Genomic DNA, 26,614 nt, shown 5'->3' with positions numbered 1-26,614 from the left:
GTGGTTGTATGCTCAAAATAATACTTTTTTTTTTCCACGTATACTTTACATATACTTCAATGTTGAAAATCAATGGGGAAAATTAAACAAACACTAGATGGTATTCCTTTGGTTGCTTTAAAGTTTAGCTGTTGTTTTCAGTCACTCAGTCATGTCCCGAATCTTGGCCACCCCACGGACTGCAGCATGTCAGGCCTCCCTGTCCATCACCATCTCCCGGAGTTTGCTCAGACTCATGTCCATCGAGTCAGTGATGCCATCCAACCATCTCATCCTCTGTCGTCCTCTTCTCCTCCCACCTTCAATCTCTCCTAGCATCAGGGTCTTTTCCAATGAGTTGGCTCTTTGCATCAGGTGGCCAAAGGATTGGAGCTTCAGCTTCAGCATCAGGCCTTCCAGTGAATATTCAGGACTGATTTCCTTCAGGATGGACTGGTTGGATCTCCTTGCAGTCCAAGGGACTCTCAAGCACCATAATGTGAACGCATCAATTCTTTGGCGCTCAGCCTTCTTTATGGTCCAGCTCTCACATGTGTACATGACTACTGGCAAAAGCCTAGCTTTGACTAGATGGACCTCTGTCAGCAAAGGGATGTCTCTGCTTTCTAATATGCTGTCTAGGCTTGCCACCCAACTCAAGTACTCTTGCCTGGAAAATCCCATGGACGGAGGAGCCTGGTAGGCTGCAGTCCATGGGGTTGTGAAAAGTCGGACACAACTGAGCAACTTCACTTTCACTTCTCACTTTCATGCATTGGAGAAGGAAATGGCAACCCACTCCAGTGTTATTGCCTGGAGAATCCCTGGGATGGGGAAGCCTGGTGGGCTGCCATCTATGGGGTCGTACAGAGTTGGACACGACTGAAGTGACTTAGCAGCAGCAGGCTTGTCACAGCTTTCTTTAACAATTATTCAATTACTTTTAAAAAGAAAAACAAGAGGTAATGTGGTATATAGAATATTCACTGGAATCTGGGAGAAACAAAGTATTTCTAGTGCTTGTTTTTTCATGAACTGTCAACATGACCTTGGTCATGCATTATACTCTCCCTAGAGCATTATCTCCTGTACTTAAAAAACAAATGTGTCTTCTTAACATCTTAGATCACTTTCATCTTAGAGCATGTATCATAATGAAATACTACAGACACATTCCATGGTTTTCACTATGGATTTTTTGGGGGTTTTTTGGTGTCACCCAGCCTCACTTGATGGATGTCAACAATCTGCCTGATCCTATCACCCCCTGGCTTCACAGACTCACACTCCTGGTTGACAAAGATTCACTGCTCTTGTCTGACCACAATCGGTCCCTCAGCCTTTCACCCGAATGGCCCCACACAGACAGCTAGCTGAACTATCCTATGGCCTTGATTTCTGCTGTTTTATATGGCAACAGTTGACTTGATCAGCCAACTTAGCATGATCCCAGAGTGTCTTCTTATCTTAAAATCTTCACACACCCCATCTACCTTGCTCTGTCACTGCAGCCAAAGCTGGGAGGAGGAAGATTCGAATCGCATGACTTTCTGGTCCAGGGGTGAATACTAACACTTTTCCAGATCTCATTGATTCCTTCTGGTGAATTCAAATATATTTCAATCACCTGTTGTTTTATTAAGTACACAATTCATCAACCCCCCTCCACCCGCCCATTCTACTAGCCATTGTCTTCCCAGACCTAACTCAACAAGAAAAAAAAAATCCAGGCAAAGGATGCTGTGAATACAAAGCAAGTTCTTAGAATGTACCCAGCACACAAGAACAGAAATACAGCCTTACTGAGTTAGACGATCTTCACCATATTTTCCATATAAGCAGAACTTTGTTTACAATTATTTTATTGTTTTGGATGACTGTTGTCTCAACTACAAATTGGCGCTTGCCAAGAGCATTTTCCAGGGCTTCCCTGGTGTCTCAGATGGTAAAGAATCTGCCTTCGGGAGACCCGAGTTTGATCCCTGGGTCGGGAGGATCCCCTGGAGGAGGAAATGGCAAACCACTCCAGTATTCTTGGCTGGAGGATCCCATGGACCGAGGAGCCTGGTGGGCTACAGTCCATGGGGCTGCAAAGAGTCTGACACAGCTGAGCGACTTGACTTTCCTTCACTTTTTCTGCGGAGACTGAACCCTGTGCTTTGTAGCTGTTGAGCTTCAGCGCCCCCTGAGGGAAGCTCAGGGCAGAGTGAGGAACTGAGTGTTCCAGGGAATCTGGTGGGACAGGTCTCTAGATAGTTAGATATGTTCAGGAGGTGATTTCAGGATCTTCTCACCTCTAGAAAGTGAAAGAAAAGTTGCTCAGTCATGTCTGACTCTTTGCGACCCCATGGACTGTAGCCTACCAGGCTTCTCTGTGCATGGGATTTTCCAGGCAATAGTACTGGAGTGGATTGCCATTTCCTTCTCCAGGGGATCTTCCCGACCCAGGGATCGAACCGGGGTCTCCTGCATTGTAGACAGATGCTTAACCATCTGAGCCACCAGGGAAATCCTTCCTGGTGACATCAGCTCCTCTGACTGGCAGAAAACCTTTAGTAAAATGAGTGCTTAATTATCTGAACTCCCCCTTCACCAAAATCTTATATGTGGACCTCCCCCCACTGCCTCTCTGAAGCAGGCTCTCAGAACTATTGAGGTGCTGTCTCCCAGGCTACAGTCCTCATACTGCCCCAAATAAAACTTAACTCACAACTCTTATATTGAGCATCTTTTTTTAGTTAACCGTTGGTAGAGAGATACTGGCAGAAAATATTTGGCTTGTGGTTAAAAAATTCACATGGTAAAATTCTCCATTAACATGACCTCCTATTTCCTGTAACAGAACTGAAATGGACGATCCTTTTTCTCTTCTGTGTTCCTGGAATGCACATTTTGGATCCTGTGTGTGTGTGTGTGTGTGTGTGTGTGTGTGTGTGTGTATGTACAACTGATAGCTTACGATAGTAAACAACGTCAGATTTGTGGAAGGTTTAGCTTTGGGACCAGGGACCAGGCTTGATCACTCAAGAGCTTTTGCGTAGCAGGGTTTTACTAAAGTAAGAAAAGGGACAGAGAAACGTTCTGACACAGACATCAGAAGGGGGACAGAGAGTGCCCCCCTCACTAGTGTTAGTGAGGGAGTTACATACTTTTTTAATTAGTTATTACAATAAATCTAAAGAACGTCTCACGTTTGCGAAAATTTTACCAGACCCTCTCCCACAATTTACATTTTAGGATAACGTGATTAGAACTTATCAATAGAAAGATCCTGCCAGACCCACTCCCATAATATACATTTTAAGATATCAGGATTAGTCAGAAGGTTTTCAGGAAGGAGAAACCGTCCTCAAGCAGGATACATTGTTGTTCTATAATCCTTAGTATAGAGTTTAAACTGAGCTGTTTGTTGTATAGTCATCAGTTTAGGCTTAAAGAAAAAAAAAACAAACAAACAAAAAAAGTTTTATGTGACTAAGACTAAGGAATGCAGAAAAAAAAAAAAAGATGTTTGTCCTTTCCTCCTCCTTGAAAATCCCAGACCCCTATCGCCTTAAGAACGTCAGACCCCTATCTCCTCCTCGGGGATCCTAGACTTCTTATCAATCTGCCTAGGAATTGAGTCTCTCACAACTACATATATACATATATGGCTATAAATACCTGAGGTACATATACAAACTACACATATCTGATTGCATTTATACATATTTAGACACACACAATATAGGTCAGAATATACATGCAGATGACACCACCGTTATGGCAGAAAGTGAAGAAGAACTAAAGAGCCTCTTGATGAAAGTGAAAGAGGAGAGTGAAAGAGCTGGCTTAAAGCTCAACATTCAGAAAACGAAGATCATGGCATCTGGTCCCATCACTTCATGGCAAATAGATGGGGAGACAGTGGCTGGTTTTATTTTGGGGGGCTCCAAAATCACTGCAGATGGTAACTGCAGCCATAAAATTAAAAGATGCTTGCTCCTTGGAAGAAAAGTTATGACCAACCTAGACAGCACATTAAAAAGTAGAGACATTACTCTGCCAGCAAAGGTGCATCTAGTCAAAGCTATGGTTTTTCCAGTAGTCATGTATGGACATGAGAGTTGGACTATAAAGAAAGTTGAGCACCAAACAATTGATGCTTTTGAACTGTGGTGTTGGAGAAGACTCTTGAGAGTCCCTTGGACTGCAAGGAGATCTAACCAGTCCATCCTAAAGGAGATCACCTGGGTGTTCATTGAAAGGACTGATGTTGAAGCTGAAACTCCAATAGTTTGGCCACATGATGCAAAGAGCTGACTCATTTGAAAAGACCCTGATGCTGGGAAAGATTGAAGGCAGGTGGAGAAGGGAATGACAGAGGATGAGATGGTTGGATGGCATCACCGATTCAATGGGCATGAGTCTGAGCAAGCTCCAGGAGTTGGAGATGGACAGGGAGGCCTGCCCTGCTGCAGTCCACGGGGTCACAAAGAGTCGGACACCACTGAGTGACTGAACTGAACTGAAAGCTGGTCCACTTGTTGCACAAAAATGTCCCTATCTGACTAAGGTGCTTTAGTCTTGTTGCTTTGGGGCTTTACCCATTCTGGTCTACCCAGAGCAATCTTCCCTGAAAATTCCCTTCAGTCTTCACTGCATGTTGCTTCATTTCCATCTGGCTCCTTTCTCTGAACTCCTCCATCAATGTGGTCTGGCGGACCTGCTTCACCTGGTCCTTTTCAATTCTCCTGCTCCCTTGAAGCAGATATATCATCAGTGCCCACCCACTCTGCGTCTGTAACATCCTTATAATTCATGGTTTCACAATCAGATACACTGGGCCACTTTCTACCTCTTTTTTATTTTTAAATATTTATTTGTTTGCTTGGCTGCGCTGGGTCTTAGCTCTAGCACGTGGGATCTTTAATCTTCATAGCAGCAAAGGGAAGAGATCACTTATCCTCAGTGCTGAACTGAACCCACGTCTCTCGCATCTCCTGCACGGACAGGCAGATGTTTCACCACTGAGCCACCTGGGAAGCCGAAAGCTAGAGCAGAGGACACCAGACCCTTCGCAGCATCCCGTGGACTCGCCTGTTCAATCAACTGAGCTCCTGCCACTGTTAAATTTGACCAGTGGCTTCTCTGCAAATCCTGTATACTCATGGCAATTGGACTATGCGCTTCCATCTGGGGTAGCTCCTCTGTCAGTCTCCACCTCCAAGCTAGCTTAAGACACAGCTATCCAGGGTTACCACGGATTGAATGGTTCAAGTCTGGGCAGTTTTGAGTGGAAGGAGTTTACACACAGGCCTTGCTCAGGGGCAAAGGGCAAAACCCAAGGGTGTCCTGGACAACCAGGGTTATTTGGCCACCTTTACCCTATTCTGATCACTGACAGAAAATTGTCAAATAAGGCTTTGTCTAATGTAGTTGTGGCACATGGAAAATACTGTCTTGATCAAGAGCCCATCAGTGACTCAATGGACATGAGTTTGAGCAAACTTCAGGAGATGGTGATGGACAGGGGAGCCTGGCGTGCTGCAGTCCACGGGGCTGCAAAGAGTCAGACATGAGTGAGCGGCTAAACAGGAACCAAGAGGCCACGGCAGTCAGCTAAGGCTGGTGTTGTTAAGAAAGGTGTCTCTTGGAGACTTCCCTGGCGATCCAGGAGTTAAGATTTTGACCTTCAATCGGACGGGGCACGCATTCATTCCTTGGTTGGGGAACTAATATCTCACATACCGCATGAAGCAGCCAAATAAATAAAAAAAATTTTTTTTTAAAGAGAGGTGTCTCTTGGAGGCAACGAACTTGCAAAGAACATGCAGAGTAAGCAACGCTGTGCTCCTCTAATCCCTGCGAGGCACCGCTTCTGTGTGATGAATATTCTCACCCCAGGCAGGTACGGCTGCACGGTGGATGTTGTCTGCGGATCCTGACAAGCCGCGCCACTCACAAAACAGGCTCCACGGCTCACGTGTGCGCTCCAAATTCACATGCTCACCTCACTCGTAACAAAGGAGTCCCACGTGCTGGAGGCAAACAGATGAAATGTTTACTGAAGGGAAGACGCAAGTCTAGGCTTGGCTTCAAGATCGTCCAAACCAGAGGGGAGGGTGTAGTGAGACGAGAGGGGCTGGGAGTGCGTGTGTTGGAGCTGAGGGATGGGAAGTTTATTATACTATTTGGTTTAAACAAGTATTTATTTATCTGGCTGGGTCTGGTCTTACGGGCGTCACGTGGGATCTGTCGTTGCAGGGCACCAACTCTCTACTGTGTGCAGGCTCAGCAGCTGTGGCACATGGGCTTAGCCGCTCCGTGGCCATCTCAGTTCCCCTGCCAGGAATCAAGCCCACATCCCCCGCGTTGGGAGGCGGATTATGAACCACTGGACCATCAGGGGTGTCCCCACAAATGGCTATTTCCGTGTGTGTGTAGCTTGAAGCTGTGTGCTGGCCTGGATGTGTAAGGGTGGCTGGACAACAATGCTATGATACTATTTTCTTAACTCTTGTATTTATCTAAAATGCTTCCTGATAAAATCTAAAAAAAAAAAAAAAAAATTGCAAACATGCTTCACCCTAGCCCTTTAAGGCTGTTATCCCCAAATTCAATCATGTCTTCCTGAACTGAGGCAGCCTTGTTTGTGTGTTAGTTACACAGTCGTGTCCAACTGTCTGCGACCCCACGGACTGTAGTCCACCAGGTTCCTCTGTTCATGGGATTCTCCAGGCAAGAATACTGGTGTGGGTTGCCATGCCCTTCTCCAGGGGATCTTCCCCACCCGGGGATGGAACCTGGGTCTCCTGCATTGCAGACAGACGCTTTACTGTCTGAGCCAGCAGGGAAGCCTATAAGTGTATAGGGAGCAACTGTAAGTGACCAAGGAAATGTTGTTTATTTTGGATGCTATAAACTGGATTCATCATTCTACCTATAAAAAAAAAAGGATCAAGAAAACTGAAGAATTATCATAGGCACAAGGCCATCATCACATTGATAATCTGCAGTATCTCAAAACAGAGTTAATTGTAAACATTTATTCTTCTCCGTAAATTCTTCACTTTACTAATTCTGTTAAAAGTCCTGTCCTTCCTTTCTTGATAGTCAAGGCTTACTGCTCTGAATAACTTGGAACTTTTGATACAAGATATTTTTTTTATAAATTGTTTAATTGGAGGCTAATTATTTTACAATGCTGTAGTGGTTTTTGCCATACTTGACATGAATCCACCACGGGTGTACATGTGTTTCCCTGTCCTGAACCCCCCTCTCACACCTCCCTCCCCATCCCATCCCTCAGGGTCTTCCCAGTGCACCAGCCCCGAGCACCCTGTCTCATGCATCGAACTTGGACTGGCGATCTGTTTCACATATGATAATATACATGTTTCAATGGTATTCTCTCAAATCATCCCCCCCTCGCCTTCTCCCACAGAGTCCAAAAGTCTGTTCTTTACATCTGTGTCTCTTTTGCTGTCTTGCATATAGGGTCATCGTTACCATCTTTCTAAATTCCATATATATGTGCTAGTACACTGTATTGGTGTTTTTCTTTCTGGGTTGCTTCACTCTGTATAATTGGCTCCAGTTTCATCCACCTCATTAGAACAGATTCAAATGTATTCTTTTTAATGGCTGAGTAATACTCCATTGTGTGTATGTACCACAGCTTTCTCATCCATTCGTCTGCTGATGGACATCTAGGTTGCTTTCATGTCCTGGCTATTGTAAACAGTGCTGCGATGAACACTGGGGTACGTGTGTCTCTTTCAGTTCTGGTTTCTGGCTATTAATACAAGATATTTTGTATGGAAAGAACACTGCAGACTTCTCTGTGAAAGTGACAAGTAGAGGTTAATTGTGAACAGCGATGGCAAGTTGTATCCCCAGACGCTCCATTATTTCCTGACTGCACCAGAACTGTGGTGCTCGCAGTGTGTAAAGTACAGTAAACACACATGGACACCCTGCTGCACCGTCTGGTATCGGCATTCTGTCCTCCTCACGGGCGGTTGCCACGACTTCTAATAATAACAGCAATAATCACCAACATAAGGATTGTACACTTCCCTGGCTCTCAGTGGTAAAGAATCTGCCTACTGATGCAGGAGACACGGGTTCCATCCCTGATCCAGGAGGATCCCACAGGCCACAGAGCAACTAAGCCCAGAGCCACCACTACTGAAGCCCACACACCCTAGAGCCTGTGCTCTGCAACGAGAAGCCTCCGCAATGAGAAGCCCGGAGCGCGGCAGCTAGAGAGTGGCCCCTCACTCCCTGCAACTAGAGACAAGCCCAGACAGCAGTGAAGATGCAGCACAGCCAAAAATAAACAAACACAATTATTCACAAAAAAATGGCCACTACTCACAATAACACTAGGAGATAGTCTCGTTTCTTGAATACTTAACCCTCTGAAAGTAATTTATGTAAATCATCTGACTTTAGGATCCACCCATTACAATCAGAGGAATTATTTTGCCTATTTCACGGTAAGGGAAAATGAGCCTCCCAGAGTTTATACAGGTTGCCCCAAGGTACCCATCTAGTGGCATATTAAAAAGCAGAAACATTTCTTTGCCAACCAAGGTCTGTATAGTCACAGCTATGGTTTTTCAAGTAGTTATGTACGGACGTGACAGTTGGACATAAAGAAGACTGAGCACCAAAGAACTGATGTTTTCAGATTGTGGTGCTGGAGAAGACTCTGGAGAGCCCCTTGAACAGCAAGGAGATAAAGCAGTCAATCTGAAAGGAAATCAACCCTGACCATTCATTGGAAGGACTGATGGTGAAGCTGAAGCTCCAATACCTCTGGTAACCTGATGCAAAGAGCCAGCTCACTGGAAAAGACCCTGATGCCGGGAGAGATTGAGGGTAGGAGGAGAAGGAGGCAACAGAGGACGAGATGGTTGGATGGCAACAGCGATTTGACAGGCTTGAGTTTGAGCAAGCTCCTCAAGATAGTGGAGGAGAGAGGAGCCTGGTGTGCTGCAGTCCATGGGGTCACAGAGAGTCGAACATGACTTTTAGGGACTGAATAGCAACAAACAACCCATCCAGCAGGGGACACAGATGACGAGAAGCTGATGAACCTACAGCTCGAGAGCTGAGCTATCATACCCTTCCCATCGTGTGCCCACTGTGTCTATGCCATTAACACAACAGGTATACAACCATCTTTAAGCCAGTAGATGACATGCATTCCAAGGTAATAACGTTTCAAGATAACAAAATTCTAACTGGTAACGCGCTTTCCTGCTCCCATATACCTGAGAGCTTAAGAACAGGGATTGAGGGCTTCACTTCTGGTCCAGTGGTTAAGACCCTACCTTGCAGGGCAACCGGACACCTATCCGTGGTGTTCTCTACCTGGTCCAGGAAGATCCCACGTGCCGTGGAGCAACTGAGCCAATGTGCCACAACTACTGAGCCCAGAGGCTGCGACTACTGAAGTATGTGTGCCCTAGGGCCTGTGCTCCCCAACAAGAGACAGGCCACCACAAGGAGAAGCCCAGACAAGGCAAGCAGAGAGTAGGCCCTTTTGCCGCAACTAGAGAAAGCCCACACACAGCAGTGAAGACCCACCACAAGCCAAAAATATAAAAAAGAGTGACTGAGAATCAGTGGAAGACAAAAACATGGTATGCACCAATGAGGGTATTCATGAATTCACAGTCTATGAGAATTTTGCAGATTTCTGACAGTGAAATGTATTTATCTGACACAGTCAATTCCTAGGCAGGTTGATAAGAAGTACGGGGGTCCCTGAGGAGAGAGGGGTCTGGGGGTCTCGAGGAGGAGATAGAGGTCTGGAATTCTCAAAGAGAACGAAAGGACAAACTTTTTTTCCCCCCTCTACATTCCTTAGTCTTCATCACATAAAATCGTTTTTTTTTTTTTTTTCTTTAAGCTGGGAATTGACGATTACACAACAAACAACTCAGTTTAAACTCTGTACTAGGGATTATAATAACAACAGTGTATCCTGCTTGAGGACAGTTTCTCCTTCCTGAGAACCTTCTGACTAATCCTGGTATCTTAGAATGTGTATTATGGGAGTGGGTCTGGTAAAATTTTTACGACCTTGAGATATGCTTTTGACTTATTGTAATAGCTAATTAAAAAGTATATAATTCCCTTGCCAAAGACTAGGAAGTGGGGCACTTCCCACCTCCTTCTGATGTCTATGTCAGAAGCTTTCTCTTACCCTTTTCACTGTAGTTAAAACCTCCGCCACCCAAAAGCCCTGAGCAGTCAAGCCAGGTCTCTGATCCCGAAGCTAAATCTTCTTCTTCAGAGATCAAGAATCGGACACCATTCATCCTAAGGTATCATATCTTGTATCTTGACGTTGGCACTTAACAGGAAAAAAAAAAAACACGTTTCGCAAGCATCTGGGTCATTTTGTAAATTGAGTGTGTGGTTAATGGAGAGGGGATTCCCTAAGTTAGTATTTCCCTGACTTGTCTGATGATAAGAAGCACTTTGGGGTACTTGTAAAAAGTACTGATCCTTGGATATCAAGCCTGCGAACAGCAAAGCTAAGTGTCTTTGAGAATCACTTTCCCGCTTTGCTTAGTCTATCAGTTGACTAATCCCTGTTGATTCAGGACAAGCAGAGAAAGGCACACACAAGAACAAAGACAAACAAAAAAAAAAATCACTGTCATATTAGTCTATGGTCCCTCAGTTGCTTTCACCAAAAATATTAAAAAAGAGAGAGCGAGAGAGAAACAGACATCTGTCCATCAATATATTGCATCTGCAATTTAGCAAACTTCCAAAGACCAAAGATACTAATTTGGTAACTTGACTGCTTAATAGGAGGGGAAAAAATCCCCCAGGCATATAGATGATTTTGTAAAAATTTCCATCCAGATCTTGACATCAACTATGTACGTGAAAAGATTACTCTGTGAAACCTTCCTAAGTTTGGAGATGATGAGAAGTTCCCATTGGAGGGAGGGGATATATTTATACGTACGGCTGATTCACCTTTGCTGTACAGCAGAAACCAACACAACATTGTAAAGCAATTATCCTTCAATTAAAAATTTAAAAAAAGATTTTTTTCACTGCCCAAGAATTCCCTTTAAGAAAATTTGCTTTTGTCAGAAAAGCAAAAATCACCTTCTTCGTTCTACGAAGACAATGCCATTCGATTAGAGAAAAACTGTCAGGGTAGAAGATGCTGAATGTGTTTCAGACTAACATTATCAACATTTAAACTATTCTGGATACTAGGCTATGCTCAAAAGCGGTCAAGAGCACAAGCTTTTGCAGTCTCCACCTCTGACCCCTCACACCAACCATGTATACAGTTTATAGATTTCACGGTTTGAAGGTTCAGAGACACCTTCATAAAATGTTTCTACCTCATAGACATAGATCCAAAATATTACAATAAAAAAATCACAAAATATATGATGCCCCCCCTACCAAGAGTGATAGTCATTAGCATAAATCAGTAGGCTATCAGCCCCCAAAGATATCAGGCATTAAAACTGTCAATGCAGGATGTAAAATAAATATGAATTAAATATCTAAAAAAAAAAAAAAAAAATAGAATTAGCAACATAAAAAACAAAATACCATAAAAATAGCCAGGAAGATTTTTGAGAAATTAGCAAACAAAATTTTTAAGTGAAAAAAACTTAAAAAAAAAAAAAAACAAAAAAAACCCCCTAAAACTAAATGGAAGAATTACAGACTAAGATAGCTGAAGAGAATACTAATAGCTTATAATATGCTGCTGCTGCTGCTAAGTCACTTCAGTTGTGTCCGACTCTGTGCGACCCCACAGACGGCAGCCCGCCAGGCTCCCCCGTCCTTGGGACTCCCCAGGCAAGGACACTGGAGTGGGTTAGATTATAATATAGATGTACACAAACAATGCAGAGCGAACTACAGAAAAATGAAGTCGAAACATTAAGCGGAAGTTTTAGATTCAACTGACTAAATATATAAAAAGACCCAAAATATATTTAAATGGGTTTTTTTTAATGCAGAAGAGGCAATATTAAAATAGTGGAGAACTCTGCAGCTTTGGTGAAAGACAAAAATCTTTAGACTCAAAGACCAACCAGTTTCAAGCTGCAAGATTAAAAAGAAAGTCCAATCATATGCTAGCCAAATTGGTCATATCAAACACAAGGAGACAGAAATTTTGATGGTAAAATGCATTTAATAGAAAAATATATATATAGTTCATGAAAGACATAAAATCAACTCAAGAAAATTATTCAAAGAAAGTGAAAAGATGGTGATAATAAAGATAGCACCAACTGACAGAGAGAAAGACGTGAAACAGAGTTAGAACAGAGCTGAGTGTTCAGTTTTTTAACAAAAAGGTAAAATTAAAAATCAACTGGAAAACTGTCCCAGAAAAAAAAAAATGAAGCACATATAATTGATGATAGAAATGAACTGGGAAGATAACTACATTATACTCAGTATTTCAAAATTTAAATCATACACATTCCTTTAAAAACATTAACGCCAACTAAAAAAGAAACTGAAATCCTACATTATCAGATACGCATTAAATAAAAATGGTATAACTACGTTTCTGTATAAAGTGTGCATTCGTTATACTCACAAGAAAAAAAAACAGAAAATAAATATCACAGCAAGGTAGAAGGATACAAGATTAATACACAGAAATCAACTAATTTCTTTAATAATGAAATATAAGAAAGGGAATGCAGAAAAAAATGACACAGGTTAGAACTGCACCAAAAAATAAAATATTCAGAAAAGAAATGTCACAATGTGACCAGAGCTTGATAGTTCCCTTCTTTCCTTGGTTTGTGATGCAATCAAAAAACCCTTCCATGTACCCAACAGAGGAGCCAGCAGCCATATATAGGTGCTTTCTGTTCCTTATGTTCAGTCGCTCAGTCATGTCTGACTCTTTGTGATTCTGTGGACTGCAGCACACCAGGCTTCCCTGTTCTTTACCATCCCCTGGAGCTTGCTCAAACTCATGCCCACTGAGTCGGTGATGCCATCCAACCATCTCATCCTCTGTCGTCCCCTTCTCCTCCCGCCTTCAGTCTTTCTCAGTCGTCTCCAACTCTTTGAGACCCCACGGATTGTAGCCCACCAGGGCTCCTCTGTCCCTGCGATTCTCTAGGCAAGAATCCTGCAGTGGGTTACCACTTCCTTCTCCAGGGAATCTTCCGGACCCAGGGCTCAAACCTGGGTCTCCAGTATTGTGGGCAGATTGTTTACCAGAGTCTGAGCCACAGCAAGTCCCATATAGACACTCATATTAATTAAAATGGGGCTTCCCTGGTGGGCCAGTGGTTAAGAATTCACCTTCCAATGCAGGGGACGTGGGTTCCATTCCTGCTCCGGGAAGATCCCAAGTGCCTGGGGGCAACAAAGCCAGTGCTTGGCAATGACTGAAGTCCAGGAGTCACAAAAAGAGAATGAGCATAATGAGCAGCCCACACACAACAACTGGAGACTAGCCCCTCACTCACAGCAAAACTAGAGAAAGACCCAGCATGTGGCAAAGAAGACCCAGCATGGCCAAAAAATAAACAATTTTTTTAAAAAACATTCTTAATTCATTACTTACCACTAAATAAAATTGAAAGCTCAGTTCCTGAGTCATGGCAGTCACAGTTCAAATACTCTCCTTTCCACATGCAGATAGTAAAAGGTATTTTGGGAAAGAGATGCTGGACTAGAATCCATCACAGAGAAATTCACAGGTGAGACAGTCAAATGGAGACCCTGAGTACCATAAGGGTCTTTTGGAGGTCAGCAAACTTTTCTGTAAAGAGTTAGAGAGTCAATATTGTAGGCTCTGTAAGCCAAAGAATCTTTTTTTCATAGCTCAACAGTGCTGTCTAACAAACGTCTTTCTTTAAGTCTTATGTCTTACAAAAGTCGCCATAGACCACTTGCCCAGGAGTGTCCATGACTGTCTTCCAATAAAACTTTATTGACAGTACAAGCAGGGGGCCAGACTCATCCCAGAGGCTGTAGTGTGCCAACACCCACAATAGCAGGACGGCCATTCAATGAGCACAGCGCTTTCTCATTTCCTCAGACTGTTCTTCTGCTAATAGGAGAAAATGACTGCATCACAGTAAATTAATATTTTCTCCCCCACCCCCCATAGTACTTCCCTGGTGGCTCAGATGGTAAAGCGTCTATCTAGAACACGGGAGACCCGGGTTCGATCCCTGGGTTGGGAAGATCCCCTGGAGGAGGAAATGGCAACCCACTCCAGTACTCTTGCCTAGAAAACTCCCATGGACGGAGGAGCCTGGTAGGCTACAGTCCATGGGGTCGCAGAGAGTCAGACACGACTGAGCAACTTCACTTTTACTTTCCCCATAGTACTTGCCAAAACACAACACATTCAACGAAAAAGAAAAAAAAAAAATCAGACCAGGACATTTTTTTTTGTCCTCTCTCTCTCCCACAAAAGCTGTCCTGCCCTCTAAATGTGAGTAAGGCCAGCTCTGATGTTTATTACATCTTTCCCCGGGGCCACACTTCACAGACTCCACTGAAGAAAGCACAGCGACCGCATGCAACGGGGGGGCTTGAATTAGAAGCTACCTGGGGAAGGTCACGTCCCTTAAACACACAAACGTTTTCAGACAGAAGAGGGGCTCCTGAGAGGTGAGCAGCGGTGATGCGAGGCTGCCACTGGGGAGCCCTGTTGGAAATGCGTCAGCAGCTTGTTAGGCAGAAACCCTTGACGTCTGCCTTCCGCGCCTCGTAACGAGCCTCCTGCGGTCTCTGGTCCTGTGTTCTTCATGTGTGCCTCACTCCAGCGAGAAATAAAAGCTCTCTTCCCACCCAAATGGCACAAAGACACTGTTTGGAAAGGCTTTAACTCAGAGCTCAGGGCGTACAGATTTCACAAGCCTCCCCCGATCTCCCCAGTCCAGCCTCGAAGAGATTAATTTAGCAGAACCCTTGGGGCCGCCCCGCCACCCCCACCACCATCTAGAGATAAAAACACTTGAGGCTCTGTACCCTTTACCAACAGCAGGGCTTGCAGGTACGTGAGCACAAAACTGCTCAGCGCTCAGCAAACATGAACACAACACCAACGCGACACAGACAAAGCTCATGTTTACTGAGAAAAAAATTCCGAACCACGGGGATTTCATTCACGTGGGCTGGGTGTCAGGCATGGGTTTCCCTATAAAAACAGTGTGAAACTGTGTTGCTGTTTTGTTTTTTTTTTTTTTTAATTTTATTTATTTTTGGCTGCCCTGTGTCTGTCGCTGCACGCAGACATTTCTGGAGTTGCCGAGGGCCGGTGCTATTCTTCGTTGTGGTGTGTGGGCTTCTTCTTGAGGGGCTTCCCTTGCTGTGGGTAAGGGTCCACAAGCTTCAGGATTTGCAGCTCGGGGGCTCAGTAACTGCGACTCCCAGGCTCTAGGCCACAGGCTTAGGTGCTCCGCAGCGTGTGGGATCTTCCCAACCCAGGGATCAAATCAGCGTCTCCTGCATCTCAGGCGTTGCAGGCAGATTCTTTACCACTGAGCATCCTGTGAACTCCCATGTCTTATGGTGGCAGCTTTTAAAAAAAATATTTATTTGTCTGGGCCAGGTCTTAGTTGCAGTATTGTGGGGATCTAGCTGCCTGACCAAGGATCAAACCCAGGCCCCCTGCATGGGGAGCTTGGAGTCTTAGCTAGTGGGCCCACAGGGAAGTCTCATCATGGTAGCAGTTTTTAGCCCTAAGCTCTCTCATCTAAATATAATGTATCCTATAAGAATTGATAATTGTACATAAGTTCCAAGCAAGTCAAGGGTTAGGTGTACTAGCCATTTCCTTCGTAGCTGCGTGATCCAAGTCATCCTGAGATGAATCAGGAATGGGAAAGATCTTTATGAGATCCAGCACAGAAAGAGCTGTCTTTTAAGGGTTTCATCGATTGATTTAGAGTAGGTATAGGTCGATCTTGTCTTTACATCTTCAGGAGAGGCTCAGGAGAAGTCTTATGTGCAATCGTGTTGGAGAAAAGGGATACAAATGCAGGTGGTTGGGAATCCTGCGTCAGCCGGGACTCGTCCCTCTCTACGCCTGATGAGTTTATTTTATATTGATTCCCTTTTGGCTGTGCTGGGTCTTCATTGCTGTGGCAGAGACTGGGGTGTGGAGGAGGGGGGTGCGGCGCTCTTTGCTACAATGCTTGGTCTTCTCCTTGCAGTGACCTCTCTTGTTTTGCAGCACGGGCTCTAGGGTGCAAGGGCTTCCGTAGTGGAAGGTCCCGGGCTCCAGAGCATAGGCTCAGCGGTTGTGGCTGAGTTGCCTTGAGGCAAGTGGGGATCTTTCCCGATCCAGGGACAGAGCCAGTGTCTCCTGCACTGGCAGGCGGATTATTGACTGCCGAGCCACCAGGGACATCCTCCTGCTGAATTTAAACGAGGTGGTTCTCAGGATGGGGGGAGCCGTAAGGCACTGCCCACACCCCCATCCTCTCCTGCCTCTCTTGCTTCTACATGCCTCTGTGTCTCTAGGCCTGGCCTCTACCCACATTCAGCGCAGGGGACTTTTTCTGCTGTTTCCTCTCTCGGTCCATCACATTTTTAAAATGTCAAGATAAGAATGTTCCGGGCCACTTTCCCAGTCTTTTCAGTGAGTCAGCACTGCATCTATATCTGCAGATGGCGGACAAGCACAGTCAGATGGATACAGTACACTCTCTTCTGAATTTGTCTACATGTATCACTCTGATCTGCTAGCTTTAGCTGCTACATTAGAAGGTGACCTAGTTAGTCCTTTCAATCAGCCTTGCAATTAGGGAGATGCGTGCGTTGCAAGCATTTACAATCAGCTCTAATGTCGTTCCAAATGTAAGAGAAGCCACTGGTTGGCCAACGATCAACTCTCCTATGACTTTCTAAGCTTTATCTTGCTGTTGTTTTTCAGTTGCTAAGTCGTGTCCGACTCTTGTCAACCCCATGGACTGCACCACACCAGGCTCTCTTGTCCTTCACTATCCCTGGAGTTTGCTCAAATTCATGTCCACCGAGTCGGTGATGCCATCCAACCATCTCATCCTCTGTCGTCCCCTTCTCCTCCTGCCCTCAATCTTTCCCAGCATCAGGGTGTTTTCAAATGAGTCAGCTTTTCGCATCAAGTATCCAAAGTATTGGAGTTTCAGCTTCAGCATCCAGTGAATATTCAAGGTTGATGTCGTTTAGAATCGACTGCTTTGATCTCCTTGCGGTCCACGGGACTCTCAGGAGTCTTTTCCACCACAATTTAAAAGCATCAATCAATAAATCAAAAGCTTTATTACTGCTATTGTTTTTCTCCAGGTCCCACAGGAACTAACATTCTTCATGAAGCTTCAGAGTCAAATGTTCGGGTCACATTAAACTAGAATTTCCAGCAAGCAAACTGTCCAGCATTACTGAGGACCTGAGAAGCCGAGAGAGAAACTAACCACATGGCACTTACATTGTTTATGAAATGAATCTATTTTCCCTCTCCATGGTAACCAAGTTCAAAACGCACGTGTATTTTGCGACAAGATCTTTCCCTTCATTCTTTAGGATGTTTTGGTATTAAAAGCTCTAACATCCGTCAAGGATGCAAAACAGGGGCTTCCCCCGTGGTCCAGTGGTTAAGAATCCGCCTGCCAGTGCAGGAGACGCGGGTTTGATCCCCGCTCAGGGAAGATTCCACGTGCTGTGGAGCAACTAAGCCTGCGCCCCACGACTACTGAAGCCCACGTGCCTTAGAGCCTGTGCTCTGCAACAAGAGAAGCCACCCCAGTGAGAAGGCCCTGCACCTCAACTAGACAGAAGTCACCACTGGCCACAACCAAAGCAAGTCACGGTGCAGCAACGAAGATCCACACAGCCAAATAAATAAATATATATATATAAATTTGAAAAAAAAAAATTAAACAGCGACTCAAGTTTGGTCTTGCTGCTGCTGCTGCTAAATCTCATCTGATCGTCCCAGACCCCAGCTCTCACCTCTGCTCTGCTCTTACGGTCTTGGTGCCTTCTTGAGTATTTATCACCTTGAGCATATTGATCATCTTTGTCAAACCAATCATGATCAACTGGCCCCAAACATGTCTCCGTGTCCTCCTCCACTCTGTGTTTCTTCCCAACTTTCTTGCTGGTCACACCACAGTTCTGCCGGTCACCAGGACACTTAGAACGTACGGTCATCTTCGATGGTTCTATTTCCTTTTACTTCTGTTGGCACAAGTTTGCTGCATACCTGTTAACATAAAGTGTCGGGCAAGATTTTTTTTGGAATATTCTCTTGATTTATTCCTTCCTGTGTTGGAGAAGACTCTTGAGAGTCCCTTGGACTGCAAGGAGATCCAACCAGTCCATTCTGAAGGAGATCATTCCTGGGATTTCTTTGGAGGGAATGATGCTGAAGCTGAAACTCCAGTACTTTGGCCACCTCATGGGAAGAGTTGACTCATTGGAAAAGACTCTGATGCTGGGAGGGAATTGGGGGCAGGAGGAGAAGGGGACGACAGAGGATGAGATGCTTGGATGGCATCACTGACTCGATGGATGTGAGTTTGGGTGAACTCCGGGAGTTGGTGATGGACAGGGAGGCCTGGCATGCTACGATTCATGGGGTCGCAAAGAGTCGGACACAACTGAGCGACTGAACTGAACTGTTTATCTCAACAGCCAATTGTTTTCTCCTTAGTCAACATGGAAGACTCCTCATTTCAGAGCAGGAAAATCCCCAGAGTCTAAATTCCCAAGTCATTCGTCTGCAAAGCAGTCCTGAACTACCTATGTTCTTGTTCTTAGGGGGAAAAAATTAATATTTTTATTTAACTATTCAATTCAAATATTATTCAATATTAAATAATATTTAATATTTCCTACTTCACGACATCTCTTTGAGCTCATTTGCTGTTACAGCTGGCATAGTCTGGCACTGCAGAACAATCGCGTATATCACTGCCAACATCATATATTTCATATACTGCATTCCCAACTATGTTATAACAGGTGAACTGAAGTCAAAGTCGCTCAGTTGTGTCTGACTCTTTGCGACCCCATGGACCATAGGAATTCTCTAGGCCAGAATACTGGAGTGGGTAGCCTTTCCCTTCTCCACGGGACCTTCCCAAGCCAGAGATCGAACCCAGGTCTCCAGAATTGCAGGCAGATTCTTTACCACCTGAGCCACAAGGGAAGCCCAACGTTGTATGAACTTTGCAAGTAAAAAGAAGCTAAAAATGTATACTCTTCCTAAACCCAAATGGCTAGCTAGTCCCTTTTAGCCCAATTTCACCATTAACTGTCCAACTTGCTTTTCCAATTACATGAATTTCCCAACATCTGAGAGTTCAGAAGCTATGAACGACTTCTACAAATAGCAGGAGTCATTAAATTAAGCATCTCCCTTTACCTGACTTTAGAAATTGCAAACTTTTCCCGGGTTATGTGGGAAAACGTCCAAGTTAACCTCATGGGTCATTATCGGACATGAGGAAGAAAATACTCTCCGTACTTTGGGCCATCGAGTGAAGCTTCTCCGTTTCGGCCCATTTTGCTGAAAGCATGTGCTTCCACATGGTTCCTCTCTGACTCAGACTTTAGACAAGAAACCGTGCCGATCGGGTCTCAAGCCAGAGCAGGTGTCATATGATGTGCAAATTATAGCAGCTAGTTGTTTGCAGGTGACTCTGTGAGCTTCCCGGGTGGCACAGTCATAAAGAATCCACCTGCCAATGCAGGAGATGCAGGTTTGATTTCTGGGTCAGGAAGTTCCCTTGGAGAAGGAAATGACAACCCACTCCAGGATTCTTACCTAGGAAATCCCATGGACAGTGGAGCCTGGCGGGCAAAGAGTCGGACCCGACTTAGCGACTGAACAACAACAGCAAAAACCACTAGTGTTGTTCTTCACTGGGCTGTGACATAACCTCCAGGCAGCTCCCTAAGGAGAAAGCCGCCAGGAATGAGATGCAGACAGGGAGTTTTTGGATGGCCCCACGGGCAAGGCAGGATGGAACGGGAGGGCCTCGGGCTCTTTGGTCTGATCGTATCCATCAGTTTCTTTCTCAGCGGTCAACAAGAGGTGAGTGTCACAGAGGGGACCCCTGGGAGAGATGAAAAGCAGCCCTAGGGGATCCCGACCTCTGAAACGTAACCCCTGTGTCGTCTTTCAAAGGAGGGCTCTTTGAGGGTGAGTATCATCGGTCACCTTCAAACGGAACCTTTCATCTGTCTGGCTCAGCCCGTGGAATCCGCCCTGTTACTGATGGTTTGGCGATAAGGGCCATCAAGAAAGGAGCCCTGTTCATGATGGGGGGCCTGCTGAGGATGCTGGGGTCTCGGCCATGCACCTGTCAGCAGGAGTCCCTACCAGGGTGGGACCTGCCCAGGAAGCACAACCCACTCAGTGGGTACAGTGGCCCATGTCAGCCTCAGTCTGCAGCTGCCAGCCATGCAGGGAACTTCTGAGACTTGGCAGGAGCAAGCTGGCATGCCATGGAACCAGAGTAGGCACCGAGGAGCCAGCAAGACAAACTCAGATGCACACACCCATCACGCAGTGGGGAACACCTGCTCTCTGCAACCTCCAGATACCATCAGCTGCTCTGAAAATGACAGAATGATCACAAACCATGGGGCCTGTGGTTTGTAAATGTAAATAATGTCCTGGGTGTTAGTGGCTCGGTCGTGTCCGACTCTTGGTGACCCCATGGACTGGGGCCCACTTTGGTCCTCTGTCCGTGGGATTCTCTGGGCAAGGATACTGCAGTGGGTTGCCATGCCCTCCTCCAGGGAATCTTCCCGACCCAGGGATTGAAACCAAGTCTTCCACGTTGCAGGCAGACTCTTGATAGCCTGAGCCCACCAGGGAAGCCCTTAGTGGAGGTGTGAATCTGCAGTTCATGTAGCCACAAAGGGAATAACACTAATTGCATCATATATATTTACTCTTTCCAAATTATGCTAAACTTCATTCAAACTGCCCAGGATAATAATACAAAAAAAAAAAAAGATATTTGTATTCAAATGACCTGCTTCTATTTGCAGAAAGAGGGGTGAGAAGGTAAAACCCAAGTTGTTCCTTACGACTATAAATGTAAAAAATAATACACATGGGAGTGCTAAGTCGCTTCCGTCGTGTTCGCCTCTTTGCGACCCTCGGACTGTAGCTCATCAGGCTCCTCTGTCCATGGGATTCTCTAGCAAGAATACTGGAGTGGGTTGCCATGCCCTCCTCCAAGGGATCTTTCCAATTCAGGGATCGGACCCATATCTCTTACGGCTCCTACACGGGCAGGCAGGTTCTTGACCACTGGTGTCACTTAGGAAGCCCAGATACACATGCAGAGTGCCTACTCAACCCTGGATTACTTAACTAGTGGGCTTCCCTGCTGCCTCAGTGTTAAAGAACCCACCTGTCAAAAACGAGATGCAGCTTAGATCCCTGGGTGGGGAAGATCCCCTGGAGGAAGAAATGACAACCCACTCCAGAATCCTTGCCTGGAGAATCCCATGGACAGAGGAGCCTGGCGGGCTACAGTCCACGGGGTCACAGGAGAGATGGACACGACTTAGCAACTCAACAACAACAACAATTAACTAGATAGTAAGGGAATTAACCTTCATGCTTTATTCTTCCAAATACTGCACAATTAGCCATCATTCCCCAGAGCTCCAAGGCGATTTTATAAATCTCATGGTGTACACATGTGTTATGCATTGCAAGATAAGTTCCAAACAGAAGCAGAGAAACTCCCTTTTCCTGGACAATGCCCACATCTGAGCCATAGTTTTGGTTTGCCCTTAAACCATGAGGTACTGGGATTTCCCTGGTGGTCCAGAGGTTAGAATCTACCTTGCAGTGCAGGGGAGGCAGGTCTGACCCCTGGTCTGAGAATGAAGATCGCACATGCCTGGGGGCAACTTAGCCCTCCAGCACCGCAAGTAGATGGCCCATATTCTGCACCTGCTGAACCCACGCACCACAGCTAGACAGCCTGAGTGCCGGAAAGAAAGATTCTGCATGAAACAAAGAAGGCCCTGCCTGCCACAGCTAAGACCCGAGGCATCCAAGTAAATAAATGTCTATATATATATAAACATAGACAGCATACTAAACCTAGACAGCATATTAAAAAGCACAGACGTGACTTTGCCGACAAAGATCCATCTAGTCAAAGCTGTGGTTTTTCCACTAGTCATGCCTGGATGTGAGAGTTGGACCATAAAGAAAGCTGAGCGTCGAAGAATTGATGCTTTTGATCTGTGGTATTGGAGAACACTCTTGAGAGTCCCTTGGACTGCAAGGAGATCCAACCAGTTCATCCTAAAGGAGATCAGTCCTGGGTGTTCATTGGAAGGACTCATGTTGAAGCTGAAACTCCAATCCTTTGGCCACCTGATGCGAAGAACTGACTCATTGGAAAAGACTGATTCTGAGAAAGATTGAAGGCGGGAGGAGAAGGGGATGACAGAGGATGAGATGGTTGGGTGGTATCACTGACTTGATGGAAATGAGTTTGAGCAAACTCCAGGAGTTGGTGATGGACAGGGAAGCTTGCTGCAGTCCATGGGGTCGCAAAGAGTCGGACACGACTGAGCAACTGAACTGAAGTGATCAGAACCCTTGGATCAATGTTAAAAATAAAAAAGTAAGGCACTGAAGCTGATTATTAGAAGTCTTTTCCTGCTTTCACAATGCATCCTGGTTGGTGTTTGGTCCACGCTAAACCTGTCTGGGACTCAAATTTTCACTTTAGCAAGAGTCTTCTAGGGTGCTTAGGGGGCTGGAGTCGAAAGCCATTTTCATAGTAGATGTTTTTGTTCAGTTGCCGAGTCACGTCTGACTCTTCATGACCCCGCGGACGGCAGCACGCCAGGCTTCCCTGTTCTTCACCATGTCCCGGAGTCGGCCCAAGTTCCTGGCCATCGAGTCGGTGATGCCATCCAACCATCTCATCCTCTGTCGTCCCCTTCTCCTCCTGCCTGCGATCGTTCCCGGCATCAGGGCCTTTTCCAGAGTCGGCTGTTCACAGCAGATATCCGAATATCAAATCACAAATGCCATCTACTATGCACACACTGCGTATAGACCTCAGCTCACTTTTTAAAATTGAGTATATTTAACAATTTACACATAAATCTGGGGCCTGTGCTCTTCGTTTGTTTCTTTGTTGGTTGGTTTTGGCTGGGTTTGGTTGCGGTGTGCCGGCTTTCTCGAGTTGCAGTGAGTGGGGCTACCCTCCACTCGTGGTGTGCGGGCTTCTCCCTGGGCTGACTTCTCTTGTTTCAGAGCACAGGCTCCGTACTTGTGGCGCATGGGCTTAGCTGCCCTGTGGCACGTGGGATCTTTCTAGACCGACATGTCCTCTGCACTGGCGGATGGATTCTTAACCACTACACCACCAGCAAAGTCCTGGGACCTATACTTTAAAGCAGGAGATTAAATCCTGTCATTTTGAAAGACTACATTCACTACATTAGTTCACCTTCAAATTTGGTATCCAGAGATTATATTTTTCTTCTCCACGTATTTCCTGGTAACTGTCCTACTTTAAATAACCAACTTCTCTAATGGACGTCTTTAGCAAGTGATAGCTGCTGTACCTTGTTACTGATGGAACACAGGAAAAAGCTTGAGAGTTTGATACCAAGCATCCTAGTCTGGGCTTCCGTGGTGGCTCAGGAGGAGTCTGGAGGGTCTACAGGGTCGCAAAGAGTCAGAGACAACGAAGCAACTAAACACCACCACCCTGGTCTAGCATTTGGACTGTTGAATTCTCTACAGAAAAAAATAAAGTACAACCCCAAACTTCAAAAGACAAAGCACTGCGCTTTGTATCTCTGCTCCCAGACTTTGTAAGTGTCTCTGCTCCCAGACTTAATTAAGTATTTCTGCCCTTGACCAGCCTTTCTCTTCAAGGGTGTAACACAACTTAAGAGAAGAAGGAAGAGGGTGAAAGAGACGGGGAGGGAGAAAGGAAATTTGCATGTGTGCTTAGACGCTCAGTCACCTTCAACTCTTTGCCAAAATTTAAAAGTTGTAGCCACCCCCCGCCTCAAAAAAAAAAAAAAAAGTATTAAAAGAAGAAGAGGAAGAAAATCACAGGAATTGTATGTGTTGTCTGTGCTGGGCATGGGACTCTTTTGTCGGAGTCCCTAGGGCCCTATGCTGCCTGCTATCTCCCTTGGGACCTCTGGAGGAAGCAGGCTTCCTATGTTTAGGGTTTCCCAGAAAAGGGTGTGATAAAGGTGCCAGGTGAACTATAGGACTCACAGTTAAACGTACATTTCAGATAAACAGCTAAAAAAAAAAAAAAACATCGAGACGTCACACGGGCTTGCAGTTTCCATCAGCTGCAAAAACACAGCTGATGTTGGAGTGAAAGAGAAGAAGGAAGCAGGAGAAGTATAAGTTGAGAGCCGTAACCCAACACACGAGGCGTCTGGAGGCCACGGAACATGAAGGCCAACAGTCTGCGGCAGCCACGTCTACAGGGAGGACGCTCTCTGAACCACAGGCTCAAACAAGACCAAAGGCTCATGGCCGGGATGCTGGAGCTCTGGACACCTCAATGTCCAGGCTGTCCTCTAAAATAGAAACATTTTATAAGTATTTTTTCTTCTGCAAAAATGGATAACATGCTTTTAAAAACACACCTGTTTTAAGAGGCTTCTGTTATCAAAGAAATTAACACATATGGGAAGCCTCCATCAAAGACGCTTGCTTCTTTTTTTTTTTTTTTGCTTTATTTTTAATTGCAGTATAAAGCGTTTCGTAATAATATAAAGTCTTATATGCTTTCCCAGGTGCCTACTTTAATTACAAGAAAAAAGAAAAATACGGTTTTACATGCATCTACATGCCTCCATTGGAACACTGCAGGGACAAACGTCTGCATATCAGAAATCTGAACCATTTATATCTGAGGGAAAAAAAAATCTAGCCATTTACCTCTGAGATGAAACAAAAATGCTTTTGAGGTGCGGCTCAGACAGAGGAGCAGTGCTCAGTGAGTTCTGAGTCACCTTGTGTTCATCATGGATCCACAGACGACGAAACACTCTTGTCAGTTGGCTTTCCCCAGGAGCAGGACAAGTGTAATGTTTTTAGAGGCTTCTTATGTTACCTGCAGGAGAAGGACATGGCAACCCACTCCAGTATTCTTGCCTGGGAAATCGCATGGACAGAGGAGCCCGATGGGCTACCGTCTACAGGGTTGCAAAGAGTCAGACATGACTGAAGCGACCAAACAGCAATACGTTACTCACATATCTCAATAGCAACCAACTTCAAAGGCACACGCTACACCACAAGTCCAGAGTCACACAGGCAGTATCAATATTTTGGTTTCACTTCAAAAGCCCCTGGTACAATGGTCCTGATAACGAACTTCTTTTAGAAAATCAAATTCCCATAATTTCACAGGATTAACAGGATTTCCTGGCTACTGCACTCTTCACTGAGTAAAACCTTCCCAGAAATGCTTCTGTTATCCTGGTTGCTGGTAGTACAGCCAAAGCCGCAGAGAGCATACCAACAACGCCATCAGGAATAACAAGAGATGAGGGCAGGAAGATGAATGAAATCTTTGCCCAGTGGATGCTTTTAAGGTACAGGACCTCTCAACAATGACTGTTATAACCTCATTAATACAATCCTTCGTTACTTACCCGGACCAGACTTGAAAACGAAGAAGGAAGAGAATGTCCAAAAAAAGACACTTTCGATGACGTACCAAAGCTTGTGCCAAAACCAACATCGATCATATGCTGAAATCTCTTCTTGAAACATTGTCTGGCAGAATCTCTCCTGCTAGCGTGCGTGAAAATCAAGAGTAACACTTCTCCAGATCCTTAAATCTCAGAAACGCCTTTTATGGAGTGTGACTATGCTGCCCTATTAGACAGGGGTTGGTTTATTTCACAGACACTAGGGGCCTTTGGCGCTCAACTTAGGTTTACTGAACTAGATTCTGCTAGCGTGCAGTGCAGACCCGTCCACATGAAGAACCTTCAGCTAGCGTTTTACAGCTAATCCTGCGGCTCACCATAGTATTATGTAGTCCACTACTTGTAAACTGATGACTTTGATAAATGCTGACAGCTTTATTTTTTAACGTTTATTTACTTTTAATTCAACGATGACTGCTTTACGTGAGAGTGTTGGTTTCTACCAAACACACACCTGAATCAGCCATAAAAATCCTGACAGTTTTAAAAAGCTATATTCTTAAAGGACTTCTTTTGTCCAAGGTACATTTCTCCCCGCCCCCACCTTTTTTTTTTTTTTTTTTTCATATTTGAGGTTCTCTTTTATTTGATACACTCCCGTCTTGCAAGGCTTATCTCTTAACTGTTCACTGGTTTTGGAAAAAGAAATTAAAAAACCCACAAGAGTCCATTTCTAAAGGACAGAAAGAGAGGGTCTTTCTGTCTTCCAAAGCAGCTCTGAATCCACTCTGTTCATGAATCTGGAGGGCGAGCATTCAGGTAACAAGAATTTGGGTAGTGATGGAGAATTCATATAGCCTGTTTAGCTCGTATATATTTATTTAATTTTATTCATTTTTTACATTAATTTTTAATTTCTGGCTTCTCTAGGTCTCTATGGCTGCACATGGGTTTTCTCTAGTTGCAGCGAGCAGGGGTTACTCTCTAGCTG

General features: G+C 45.0%; 1 protein-coding gene across 19 annotated transcripts in view; it reads right to left on the bottom strand.

The window, feature by feature from the left end:
• The window catches only part of LOC147339722 (uncharacterized), a 496,256-nt gene that overhangs the window by 390,752 nt on the left and 78,890 nt on the right, over positions 1 to 26,614 (bottom strand). For 2 of the 19 annotated variants that reach the window (XR_015159001.1, XR_015159003.1), the window contains exons 3-4: positions 17,944 to 18,196; positions 13,559 to 13,756 (exon numbers count right to left, since the gene is read on the bottom strand). The exons of 14 other annotated variants lie outside the window; for them this stretch is intronic. Coding sequence is in view for 1 of the 5 variants with exons in the window: in XM_086387884.1 (XP_086244010.1) it covers positions 25,624 to 25,712 (89 nt within the window). In the remaining 4 variants the exon portion in view is untranslated. Of the gene's footprint in view, positions 1 to 13,558; positions 13,757 to 17,943; positions 18,197 to 25,623; positions 26,340 to 26,614 lie in introns of those variants that run through there. 3 more of the 19 variants (XR_015158987.1, XR_015159002.1, XM_086387884.1) reach the window with 2 other exon arrangements.

This window comes from Bos grunniens, chromosome X (genome assembly GCF_055505025.1).
Source record: "Bos grunniens cultivar Pamir isolate PY7600 chromosome X, Bosgru_T2T1.0, whole genome shotgun sequence".
Lineage (NCBI taxonomy): Eukaryota > Metazoa > Chordata > Mammalia > Artiodactyla > Bovidae > Bos > Bos grunniens.
The sequence above is the reverse complement of the archived record's forward strand: the minus strand, read 5'-3'. Positions and strand labels throughout refer to the sequence as shown.